This window comes from Trematomus bernacchii, unplaced genomic scaffold (genome assembly GCF_902827165.1).
Source record: "Trematomus bernacchii unplaced genomic scaffold, fTreBer1.1, whole genome shotgun sequence".
Lineage (NCBI taxonomy): Eukaryota > Metazoa > Chordata > Actinopteri > Perciformes > Nototheniidae > Trematomus > Trematomus bernacchii.
Window position 1 is genome coordinate 1,769,266 of NW_022987733.1, and position 13,438 is coordinate 1,782,703.

Below are 13,438 nucleotides of genomic sequence, written 5' to 3' on the forward strand. Positions count from 1 at the left end.
ATTTACACCTTATAAGTAAATAAGCACATAATGACCTAAAGACCCAAAGTGTGTTCAAACCTACACAAAACACAATTACTTTCATAATTGCGTCATATTAATAGGGTTTACCCTTTCCTCTGGATCATGTGCAACAGCCAAATCTGAATTCTTTCCACTGCAGTCTTCTTGAGCTTCTTCCCAGGTTTTTTTATTAGGACGCTCAGGGTTATTATACGCATAGCAGCTGGGCGCAGTGAGAAGCCAGCCCTTCTGACAAGGTTGACACTTATCATCTGAAACAACAGAGTCCAAACAATCAACATCATGCCTGCCTTTTGAAAATATTGTAATAATGACCTAATATAGAGGATCTGAACATACTGGTATTTCCTAAGCAGTAGGAATCGATGCTCCACTGAGCTCGACTGACGTTCAAGGTTCAAGGTTCAAGGTTCTTTATTGTCAATCTGACATAGCTACAGAGTAATTATGCAGTTGAAAATCTTATGTCACAGGCTTCTCCAACAATGCAACATAATAACATAACATAATAACAATAAGAGCAAGAGCAATACAAAAATAATAATAGTTATAAAAATGAAATAAAGTTATGATGTGGAATAGTGCAGTATGAGTCTATATACAAGTTATTGGAATGATATATATATATTAGGTATTAGATACATACTACTGAGTAGCAGTTGAATGTTTGAAGTTGTTTCAACAGTTCAATTTTTTAACAGTCTCACTGCCCGCGGGAAGAAACTGTCTCCGAATCTTCTTGTCCTTGCCCGGATGCTGCGGTAACGTCTGCCAGACGGCAACAGAAAGAACAGTTTGTGGCTGGGGTGATGGTGGTCTTTGATAATCCGTAGTGATTTCTTCCTGAGCCGCTGGGAGTAAAGGTCCTCCATGGATGGCAGCTCCGTCCTGGTGATGTGCTGTGCAGTTTTCACCACCCTCTGTAAAGCCTTACGATCGAGGTCGGTGCAGCTGCCGTACCAGGCCGTCATGCTGCCAGTGAGGATACTCTCTATCGTGCACCTGTAGAAGTTGCAGAGTATCCTGGAATCCATTTTGAACCTCCTCAACCTGCGGAGGAAGAAGAGCCGCTGTCGAGCTTTCTTAGTGATGGTGGTGGTGTGAAGAGACCATGTCAGGTCCTCAGTGATGTGGACCCCAAGGAACCTGAAGCTTTTGACTCTCTCCACCGTAGTCCCATTGATGGCGATGGGGGCGTGTCCCTCTCCCTGCTGCTTCCTGTAGTCCACAATCAGCTCCTTTGTTTTGCTGATGTTGAGATGGAGGTTGTTCTCCTGGCACCAAGATGTCAGGTTTTCGACCTCCTCTCTGTACGCCGTCTCGTCATCGTCTGTGATCTGGCCGATGACGGTCGTGTCATCAGCAAACTTCACGATGGTGTTGGAGCTGTGTGTGGCCACGCAGTCGTGGGTGAACAGGGAGTAGAGGAGAGGGCTGAGCACGCAGCCTTGAGGGGCACCGGTGTTGAGAATCAGGGTGGAGGATGTGATATTTCCCACCCGCACTGCCTGGGGTCTGCCCGTCAGGAAGTTCAGGATCCAGTCGCAGAGGGCGCTGTTGAGTCCGAGGTCTCTGAGCTTGATGGCCAGCTTGGAGGGCACAATGGTGTTGAATGCTGAACTGTAGTCAATGAACAGCATTCTCACATATGTGTTCCTCTTCTTCGGGTCCAGGTGTGAGAGGGCAGTGTGGAGGGTGAGGGCTATGGCGTCGTCTGTGGACCTGTTTGCTCTGTAGGCAAACTGCAGGGGGTCCAGAGATTCAGGGAGGGAGGAGGTGATGAATAATTTGACTAACTGCTCAAAGCACTTCATTATGATGGAGGTGAGTGCTACTGGGCGGTAGTCGTTGGGGCAGGTGATGATTGTCTTTTTGGGGACAGGAATGATGGTGGAGTGTTTAAGACATGTGGGGACTACAGACTGCAGCAGGGACCTGTTGAAGATGTCTGTGAACACCTCTGCCAGCTGAACTGCACACACCCTGAGAACACGGCCAGGGATGCCATCAGGTCCAGGAGCCTTGTGTGGGTTAACCCTTTTAAAGGATTTACACACATCTGCCCTATTTAAAACAAAAGGGCAATGTAGCTCCTGGTCCCTCTGTACCTCCACAGCCTGGCTGCTCTCAAAGCGTGCAAAAAAACTGTTTAGCTCATCTGGGAGAGATGCGCACGCAGACACTCCCGCAGCACCCCCCGCTGCTCCTTTGTAGTCAGTCATTGTCCTTAGTCCCGCCCACATATTCCTAGTGTTACAGCCTTTGAAGTCAGATTCCACCTTCTCTTTGTACTGTCTCTTTGCATTTTTTATTGCTCTCCGGAGATCATACCTAGACTTCCTGTACTCCTCCAAATCTCCCGCTGTGTGCGCGAGAGTGCGCGCTTTCAGTTTGCCGCGCACCTCACCGTTTACCCAGGGCTTTTGATTTGGGAATGTCCGTACAGAAACCTTCGGTACCACGTCATCGATGCATTTCCCAATGTAGCAGATGACAGTGTCCGTGTGTGTGTTGATGTTATTGTCCTCAAACACACTCCAATCCGTGGATGCAAAGCAATCCTGCAGTGCTGAATCTGACTCCTCGCTCCATCGTTGTACTGTCCTTGTTATCGGTCTGTCCCTTTTAAGTTTCTGCTTGTAAGCAGGCAACAACAGTAGTGAGATATGGTCTGATTTGCCGAAGGGAGGGCGAGGGAGAGCCTTATATCCATTCCGGAAAGGGGAATAAACATGGTCCAGTATGTTTCCCCCGCGCGTCGGGAAGTTGATGTGTTGGTAATATTTTGGCAAAACCTTCTTCATGTTGGCGGTGTTGAAATCTCCGGCCACAACGAACGGCGCATCTGGCCGTGAAGTCTCGGTTTTATCAATAAACCCAAACAGCTGATCGAGTGCCGTGTTGTTGTCGGCGAGTGGCTGCGGCGGGATATACACTGCTGTTATCACAACAGATGTGAATTCCCTCGGCAGATGGAAGGCCCGACATGAGATCATGAGGTGCTCTAGCTGTGCGGAACAGTCCGATGAAATAATCTTCACATCTGAGCACCAGTTGTTGTTAGTCATTACACACACACCGCCTCCCTTACTTTTCCCCGAGTTTGCAGTCCGGTCCTGACGAAAAATAGAGAATCCGTCAGGGACAATAGCGGAGTCCGGGATAGCGGGGTTGAGCCAAGTCTCAGTGAGAATTAACACGTTACAGTTCTTAATGTCCCGTTGAAAAGCAATCCGGCTTCTGAGTTCATCTAGCTTATTTTCAAAGGATTGAACATTAGCCAGAAGAATACTCGGAAGAGGGGGCCGATTCTCACGTTTTCTCAGTTTGACCAGCAACCCGGCCCGGCATCCCCGCTTTGTCTTCTTCTTGCGTCTCTCAGGTAGAACAGCAACAGGTAGCCATGGTGAATCTCCATTGTCTGTCGGAGGGTTAATATTGTCCACGAAGTTTCGCAATTGGAAAAGTTCCTCTCTGCTATATTGTATGGCAGAGTAGGTGCGGTCGGCTAGCATGTTGCGAACCATGTTAAAAGTAAAACGGCAAAAGTAAAAGAAATATGTACAAAATACGAAAATGGGCAAAGTTGGAGAGGAGCACGAAGACGATGCGATCGTTGACGTTGAGCTCATTCCAGTTTGTCTCCATGTCTTGTATTTGCTGTTTCAAGTTCTTCTTCTCAGTCTCCAGCTCCTGGTTTCGTGTGTTCAGCTCCTGGACTCCTGCAGACAGGTTTTTGTTGTTGCTCTCTGAGACATTATAGGCTTGTGTCAGGTTGCCCAACTGGTCCGCCAGATTCTTGTTGTCCCTCGTCAAGTTTGCATTTTCTAAGCTGAGTTTTGTGTTGTTTGCCCGTAGAGTTGAGACTTCTTTTGACTGGCTTGGATCACTCTCATGAATTAATGTAGCAACTGCAAAATGAGAAATTAGCTTCTTTTATAATCAAGATAATATTGCAATTTGTTTTTTTGTCAATTTGCCTCTTTTGGAAGCTTTTTCCTGTCAGTCTCACGTTAAGTTTTCCGGTCTTTAGACTCAAACAAAAAATGTCTCAATCTGTCTCAAAGTGTTCTGACTTCTCAAATTCTCATTTATATTTCACATTGCCTGAAACTGCTTGTCACTATGGTTTGATTGTTTGTTTGTTTGTAGCCTTTATTTATCCAGGTTAAAAATCCCATTGAGATCAACGATCTCTTTTACAAGGGAGACCTGCGGTACATTGAGTTACACATATAAAAACAAACAGAAAACAAAAAGGACATCACAACATAATTACAGGAGTATACATTAGCATCTATTTACATTTACAGGTATCCAATAATATTTCATCCAGTCGTGCTTTAAAATGATGCAAGGGAATCAAAATGCTGAGTTTCAATATTTTTTGCATAGTGTTCCAAGCTAGAGGAGCAGCGCACATAAAAGCTTTAGCACCTAAAACAGTCCTAGCACTTTGCACATGTAATAAAAACACATCCTGTGATCTCAGGCAATAGCTACTTGCCACTCTCCGTGAGATCAAGGAGCAGATATAAGAAGGTAGTTTACCCAGCATGGCTTTGTAGATGAACATGTACCAATGACTGAGCCTCCGACCAGTAAGTGAAAGCAGACCTGCCTTGGCATACAGGGTACAGTGATGAGTAAGTGCTTTACAGTTAGTAACAAATCTCAGAGCACTGTGATAGGCGGCATCTAACCTTTCCAGGCAATGGGCAGGTGCATTCATGTAGATCAAATCACCATAGTCCAGCACAGGTAAAAAGGTCACAGTGACTAGCCTTTTCCTGGCTTCAAAAGAGAAACACGACTTGTTTCTGAAAAAGAAACCTAATCTAACCCTCAGCTTTTTAAGCAGATTAGTGACGTGAAGTTTAAAAGTAAGACAATCATCAAGCCAGATACCAAGGTATTTATAATAGCTAACCACTTGGAGTACTTGTCCTTGCATAGTCACAATATCCAAAGCAGTCTCTGGAGTCTTTTTAGCTTTAGAAAAGAGCATTACCTTGGTTTTCTCAACATTTAAAAGAAGCTTTAGTTCAGAGAGCTGAGTCTGAATAATGTTAAAAACAGCCTGTAATTTAACAACAGCCTCCTTAATGGAGGGACCTGCACAGTACATCACGGTGTCATCCGCATAAAAATGCAAAGTAGCTTCATCCACATTTTCACCTAAACTATTGATGTAGATGGAGAATAAAAGTGGACCTAAAACAGAACCTTGAGGAACACCATTAGCAATGTTCAACCACTCAGAAGACAGCCCATCAAAGTGAACACATTGGGACCTTTCAGAGAGGTAGTTCACAAACCACCCCACTGCATGGCTGGATAAGCCAATACTGAGTAGCCTTTGCTTTAAGATGTGATGATCGACGGTATCAAACGCTTTGGAAAGGTCAATAAATAGAGCTGCACAGCTCTGCTTATTATCTAAAATACTTGTAATGTCATTCACCACTTTCATTGTGGCAGTGATGGTGCTATGTTGCTTTCTGAAGCCTGACTGATGTTTTGACAGGATGTCATTTGTACATAAAAACACCTTTACCTGTTCACTCACTAGGCGTTCAAGAACCTTAGCCAGAACTGACAATTTAGAGATGGGCCTATAGTTATTTAAAACAGTTGCCTCCCCTCCTTTCAGCAAAGGCAGGACATACGCTGACTTCCACAGTTTTGGAATTGTGTTTGTGCTGAGGGAGAGGTTAAAAAGAGTAGTGAGAGGTGGAGCAATAAAATCTGCAGCTATCTTTAAAAAGAAAGGTTCTACGTTGTCCGGGCCGGCCGGTTTCTTAGGATCTAACTTGGTTAAAGCTTCACGAACAACATCAACAGTAAAAGGAGTAAAACTGAAAGTGTTTTCCAGACCACATTGTTCAGAGTCACCGACTGTGGTGTTCACAAAAGCAGAGTTAGTCACAGAATCAAACATAGAACCGCAGGACACAAAATGCTCATTAAAACAATTTAACATAGTAGCCCTGTCCGATATAGAGCCAGATGCTGTGGTAATGCACGGAGGTAGCTCATTTCGGATCTCACCGGTGGATAGCGATTTTATGGCTTTCCAAAATTTCCTAGGATTATTTGATATTATGATGTCAACATTACTAAGAGAGGAGTGAAATGGGGAAGTCTTCAAGCCACACATTTTGTGAAATAGCAAGCGCTGGTGGGTAGTGAGTGTGGGATAAACTCAGAACTTCACAGAGACTCAGTAACATGAAAGACACATGACATTTGTTAATAGATTGACATTCATTGTCGTTTGGGTCTGATCATGTGATTTGTTAAGAATAAGAGAAATATAGAATATGACTTGACTCATCTTTTAATTATTTGTATGCATACTTGTCTGTATTTCCCACTAATGGTGCCTGCAGGTAATGGTGACAGTATAGGAAAGTCTCAAACAAATGAATGTATTCATCCACATGAATGGCTTCTTGATTGATAATTTTGCTTCATTTGGGAAAACAAGCACAATGCATTAATGGATGCTACCTCCATGTTGGCCTTCAAAAATACGTCATCATTGCACCACTCTGTAAGACGCTCATAATAATACTTTCTACACCGTTATACTGTGGCATGTACATTACTGATATCAAATGGTATAAACAGATAAAACAGCTGCTACTATTCTTTAAGGGTTGTCTTATGTCTAAGTGTGAGATAATGCACTTCCTGTTTTGTGTACTTACGGTAGACGCAGACTCCGATGATGCCACCCAGCAGAATGACACAAAGAATCCCCAAACAACAAGCCAAGTGCTGAAACCGCCGATGTCCTGCTGAGTCTAAACAACACAAATTAATCACATTAACTGTCCAAATGAAGATTGGTACCTTTCAAAGTTACAGTCTCTTTAGTACAGATATTGTGACACTTTTCAACTAGGACAGTATACAGTATGGTAAATGCAGATGGATCTTTTTTTTTTATGAGTAAAAGGTAAAAGACAGGAAAGGATACCAAGTTGATTTGACTAACTCAGATGCTTGAACCTTATGTTAGTCAGTCAAACTTTGGAATACAGTTCAGAACAAAGGAGTACATTTGGTCCCCTATCACTTACATTGTATGAGAAATGGCCTAAATAAACAAAAGGAGTGATATGGACAGCGAAAGATTGTTCAAATATTTAAACAGGCACCTGACTTTTGTTAAAGGGCCGACTTAAAGAGTTGTGAACCCATTGTGTTTTGAGAAACTGCTTTATGTACTTTGCTAAAAGTGTTCCAGTGAGAGTTACGGTAGGTCTTGAGTATTAGTCACTGTAACATTATTGCAGTACACCACAAAAGTTCAATCTCTAAATAACCGTTCGGAAGAGATTTCCTAAAAACGAACCTCATAATTAGTCTGATTCATTCACAGTTTTTAACACGTTAATAACGTTGCAGATAAACCCCCCAAAAAGCAACAAAACCACTTGATAAAGTTTAGTAAAAGGCAGTGGTAGAATGTAACTGAATACATTTAATCATACTGTACTTAAGTGCAAATTTGAGGTACTTGTACTTTACTTGAGTATTTTCTTTTCATGCCACTGTATGATTTAACTCAACTACAATTCAAAGGTATCATATATCTCACTCCACTACATTTATAGTTATTTAATAATTCAGATGTATTATTATTTTCAAAATATAATGTTTTGTTATAAACATGAACAGATGGACGATAAGACAAACTAGATAATAAAGAAACTTAATTGGCATCTGCACACATTTAAGTTTATTTAATTTGATTAGAACCGTTTTTTGGGTGTTTTTTCTTTCATTTCTAACTTTTCTGTGTCGTGTACAATGATTACTTTAAGTACAGTTTGCTTTGTATACTTACTTACTTTTACTCAAGTAATATTTTCAATGCTGTACTTCTACTTGTAAAGGATCATTTTACCGCATGGTATCAGTAGTTTTACTGAAGGACCAGAATACTCTTGTAAAAAGTACTCTTTTGTAACTTCAAGTCACTGAATTGACATAAAGACTTGTGCGTACTACGATCATAAACTATTTTAGATATGTCAAAAACAAACGGGAGAAAAGACAGTGGAGCTTTCCACCATCATTTTTTAATAAGACCAGGATGCCCTGTCTGCAAGACGTTGACATTTGTCACACTGCACACTCCCAATATTGTACGGCTTTGTTAGAGTGCTAGGATCACTGACAAAGCACCTACAGATATAAACTTTAGTAGTTCCTGTGAACTTGTTTTAATGATAGTTATAATGGTAAAGTAGTGTAGTAGTGGTAGTAGTGGTAGCAGTAGCACTCCCAGTTGCAGTAATACCTGAATGATTTTTTTAATACAACTTACCCTTGTTCTTTGTTTCGTTCTGCACCTTCACCTCACCGTACACAGTTTCCTCCCCTCTCTTTGCTGAAAGGTCAAAGGAAATGCACAGGGCTTTTAGTGAATAAATGAGAAGGACTTTTAAAGGCTGTTTTCATTGTTTGATATAGCAAAATAATTGCCTTACGATGATTGATTTCTTGCAAAAATTCACAGTTTTTTCCTCAAAGTGCATTAAAATGGGCAGCTTCAAAATGATGAGATTGTGTTTCAGGTATTGTATCATGCCGTTTAAAAAGGGAAACGACATGATACGGGAAACTCTCAACAGATAACTATCTCCCTTCGCAGTTTCCTCACTGGTTTTAAATAGATGTGTTCCTGATGATATATCTCCAGTCGCTAAATACAAATTAAAATACCCAACAAATGACCATCAGTTTTAATCTTTTTAAGAGTCAAAGAAATATTAATTGAAGTTAAACTGAAATAGGATGAGGTGTTCAAAGGTTTCAAACTACTCTAGATTTAAAAGTGTTTTTTCAACGTAGTATACATGAATAAAGAAGGCTTATTCCTACCAAAAATGTGCATTGATGAACCAAGAAAACTCATATTATTAAGGAATTTGGTTTCTTGTTAGAATATAAAGTACTTTGTAAGGAATTGGGTTTCTTTAGGGCTGTTTCAGTGAGACAATACAGTTTTGATAATTTTAAGTTTCATGTTTCAAGGCTTTATGTCATATGCCCATTAGCTACAGTGTAGATATGTCAATGAAAAACATAGGTCACAGGCTCCTCTGCTAGTATCTCCTGTGGGCGGGACTAAGACGCGAGGATAGGAGTCGAGGAGGGGAAATTAGAAATGAGAAAGGTCTAATGACTGAATATTGAGGCCTGATCTCCTTCTATCTTATTTCCATCCAAATGGTCGCACCATGAATAAGATTGTTTCTCCAGACTTGATTAAAGCACTGATGTTTTCAAGGAAAAGACAAAAACCACAATGTGTGGCAGCACATTTATTCACTGGAGACAACAGAGTAAAACAAGACATTGCTCAAAAATACAGATAGATAGAAATCATCCATAAAGTGTGCATCATCAGAATAGTATCAGGGACAGTTTCATCCCACTGGCCATAAGACTATTAAACACCTGAGCTTGCACTATTTTTATTTTTGTTGTTGTTTTGTATATTTATTTCTTATGTCTGCGATCACATTTTTTCAAACATTACATAATTACACCGTAGTTTCTAAATGTCATGACAATAAACCTTTGAATCTTGGATCTTGAAAAATAGTCATTAAACAGACTCTGGAACATTGTATTGAGAACAAGTGATGCAGCGCCCTCTGTTGGCCAGTAGAAGCAATCAAATAAAATGGTCCATAATCTTTGCAATAATCTCTAGAGTTTAAGCGTTGCATCTCTAACACAATAGAATAACATTATTCACACAAAACAGTATAACTATTTTAACCATCCATATCTAATAAAAACACCATACAAATGTTAAAGAAATACATATTTGCATTAATTTAACTAGCTAAAGTACTTCAATTTTAAAATAATCCACATTATGAGTTAACTTTTGTGTTTTATTGTTTGTATCGAGTTTGTGAAACGTTTCTGGAATTACTGTTTTTTATCCTTTTTTTGCTTTATATTTTTGTTTGGAAATTGTTTTTATTCACAAGTAATTCATCTTCTTTTCAAAGAGTTTCCAGTAAACTTCTTAGTATGACTGCTTTGTTTAAACAGAGAGAGCCTTCTTCTGGCAGATCCATTGTTTGCGTTTATCACAGCTCACTGATGACCATATGTCTCTGCCGTTGTAAAACACTGCACAGTGACCTTCAACAGGAGCTGCTATCCAGGAGCTGAGGAGAGAACATGATGTTTAGATAAAGACTGATAGATTTCATTATTCAAAGTGTTTAGTAACGTGTCTCTTACCTATCAGTCAGATCAATTCCATCCACCCACTCCCATTTCTTATTTACAACTCTCAGACCAATCCAGTATCCAAAGCTGTTTTCATTGATTGTTTCCTGGAAAACAGAGAGAGAGTTATCAGGTATTTAAGCATTAAACTGTAATAAACACATAATAACCTAAAGACCCAAATTGTGTTCAAACCTACACAAAACACAATTGCTTTCGTAATTGCGTCATATTAATGGGTTTACCTTTTCCTCTGAATCATGTTCAAAAGCCAGATTTGAATTCTTTCCACTGCAGTCTTCTTGAGCTTCTTGCCAGGTTTTTTGATTACGAGGTTTAGGGTTATTATACTCATAGCAGCTGGACTCAGTGTGTTGCCAGCCCTTCTGACAAGCTTGACAGTTGGTCTCTGAAACAACAGAGTCCAAACAATAATCAACATCACTGCATTGTGATATTAATGTTATTATTATTATTGTACCTTATTAATGGATTCAGAACTTACTGCCAGGTTGTCCGCAGTAGGAATCGATGCTCCACTGAGCTCGACTGACGTTGTGCTCTTTCCAGTTTGTCTCCAGCTCCTGGATTCTTGAGTACAGCTCGGCATTGTTTCCTGAAAGTTCAGAGGTCACGACAGACACAGACAGAGGAAGGTGTTGGGCTGTAAGGCTTGTGTCTCTGAGTGTTTTAATGTTCTTGATAAACATTGAAGAATCAGCACAATGCATTATTGGAAAAATCCCATATTGTCAATGGACCCCTTGTGATGCTACCTCCATGTCGTTCTACAAAAACAAGTCATCATTGCACCACTCTGTTAGAGGAATACGCTCATAATAACACTTTCTATACTGTTATACTGTGGCATGTACATGACTGATATCAAATGATATAAACAAATAAAACGGTGCTAATATTCTTTATGGTTTGTCTTATGTCTAAGTGTGAGATAATGTACTTCCTGTTTTGTGTACTTACGGTAGACGCAGAGTCCGATGATGATACCCAACAAAATGACACAGAGAATCCCCAAACAACAAGCCAAGTGCTGAAACCGCCGATGTCCTGCTGAGTCTAAACAACACAAATTAATCACATTAACTGTCCAAATGAAGATTGGTACCTTTCAAAGTTACAGTCTCCTTAGTACAGATATTGTGTCACTTTTCAACAAGGACAGTATACAGTATGGTAAATGTTCCAGTGAGAGTTACGGTAGGTCTTGAGTATTAGTCACTGTAACATTATTGCAGTACAACACAAAAGTTCAATCTCAAAATAACCGTTCGCAAGAGATTTCCTAAAAACGAACCTCATATTTAGTCTGATTCATTCACAGTTTTTAACACGTTAATAACGTTGCAGATAAAAACCCCGTAAAAAGCAACAAAACCACTTGATAAAGTTTAGTAAAAGGCAGTGGTAGAATGTAACTGAATACATTTAGTCATACTGTACTTAAGTGCACACTTGAGGTACTTGTACTTTACTTGAGTATTTTCCCTTCATGCCACTGTATGATTTAACTCAACTACAATTCAAAGGTATCATATATCTCACTCCACTACATTTATAGTTATTTAATAATTCAGATGTATTATTATTTTAAATATATAATGTGTTGTTATAAACATGAACAGATGGACGATAAGACAAACTAGATTATAAAGACACTTAATTGTAATCTGCACACATTTACGTTTATTTAATTTAATTAGAACAATATTTGTGGGTGTTTTTTAATTTAATTTTAAACTTGTCTGTGTCGGGTATAAGTAGAGTTTGCTTTTTATACTTACTTACTTTTACTCAAGTAATATGTTCAATGCTGTATTTCTACTTGTAATGGATCATTTTACCGTATGGTAATAGTACTTTTACTAAAGGACCAGAATACTTTCTTCAACACTGGTAAAAGGTCATGGTTTGGCTTAAAATAAGTACTTTTTCGTAACTTAAAACAAGTCAGCAATGATTTGAAGAAGAAGAAGATATACTTTATGAATCCCTCACAGGGACATTTCTTTCTTTTTGACATTATAGACTTGTGCATACTTTGATTAGAAACTTCTTTTTTGATATGTCAAAAACAAACGGGAGAAAAGACGGTGCAGCTTCGTACGTGGGACCATCATTTTTTTATTAGACCAGAATGCCCCGTCTGCAAAACGTTGACATTTGTCACACTGCACACTCCCAATATTGTACTGTGCTAGGATCACTGACAAAGCACCTACAGATATAAACTTTAGTAGTTCCTGTGAACTTGTTCCCTTTTAATGATAGTTATAATGGTAAAGTAGTGGTAGTAGTGGTAGCAGTAGCACTCCCAGTTGCAGTAACACCTGAATGCTTTTTCTAACACAACTTACCCTCGTTCTTTGTTTCGTTCTGCACCTTCACGTTATCGTACACAGTCTCCTCCCCTCTCTTTGCTGAAAGGACAAAGGAAATGCTCAGGGTGTTTTAGTGAATAAATGAGAAGGACTTTAAAAGGCTGTTTTCATTGTTTGATAAAGCAGAAAAATTGCCTTACGATGATTGATTTATTGCAAAAATGCAGTCTTTTCCTCAAAGTGCATTAAAATGGGCAGCTTCAAAATGATGAGATTGTGTTTCAGGTATTGTATCATGCCGTTTAAAAAGGGAAACGACATGATACGGGAAACTCTCAACAGATAACTATCTCCCTTCGCAATTTCCTCACTGGTTTTAAATAGATGTGTTCGTGATGATATATCTCCAGTCGCTAAATTTAAATTAAAATACCCAACAAATGACCATCAGTTTGAATCTTTTTACGTGTTAAAGAAATATTAATTGAAGTTAAACTGAAATAGGATGAGGTGTTCAAAGGTTTCAAACTACTCTAGATTTAAAAGGGTTTTTTCAACGTAGTATACATGAACAAAGAAGGCTTATTTCTACCAAAAATGTTCATTGATGAATCAAGAAAACTCATATTATTAAAACCTAGATGCAAAATTGCGATGATGAGTTTTCTTGGTTCATTTGTAGTGAAAAGTTTACACTCAACATTGTGATTTTGAAAAACATCAATTCAAATGTGCTGGGTTAGTTAAAAATCTGTTCTTTACCCACACTATAGAATAAAAAAACTGGTAAAAAGGTAAGTTATTTA

General features: G+C 39.4%; 1 protein-coding gene across 3 annotated transcripts in view; it reads right to left on the bottom strand.

Annotated features, from left to right (window-relative positions):
* LOC117494872 (killer cell lectin-like receptor subfamily B member 1B allele B) overlaps window positions 1-13,438 on the bottom strand; it is an 88,452-nt gene that overhangs the window by 123 nt on the left and 74,891 nt on the right. Inside the window, exons 5-10 of one of the 3 annotated variants that reach the window (XM_034145877.1) lie at window positions 12,669-12,731; window positions 11,275-11,370; window positions 10,799-10,909; window positions 10,539-10,702; window positions 10,306-10,400; window positions 9,351-10,229 (exon numbers count right to left, since the gene is read on the bottom strand). In XM_034145877.1, the coding sequence (XP_034001768.1) occupies window positions 10,103-10,229; window positions 10,306-10,400; window positions 10,539-10,702; window positions 10,799-10,909; window positions 11,275-11,370; window positions 12,669-12,731 (656 nt within the window). In that variant the 3' untranslated portion in view covers window positions 9,351-10,102. Of the gene's footprint in view, window positions 1-111; window positions 276-9,350; window positions 10,230-10,305; window positions 10,401-10,538; window positions 10,703-10,798; window positions 10,910-11,274; window positions 11,371-12,668; window positions 12,732-13,438 lie in introns of those variants that run through there. The other 2 variants (XM_034145876.1, XM_034145871.1) reach the window with 2 other exon arrangements.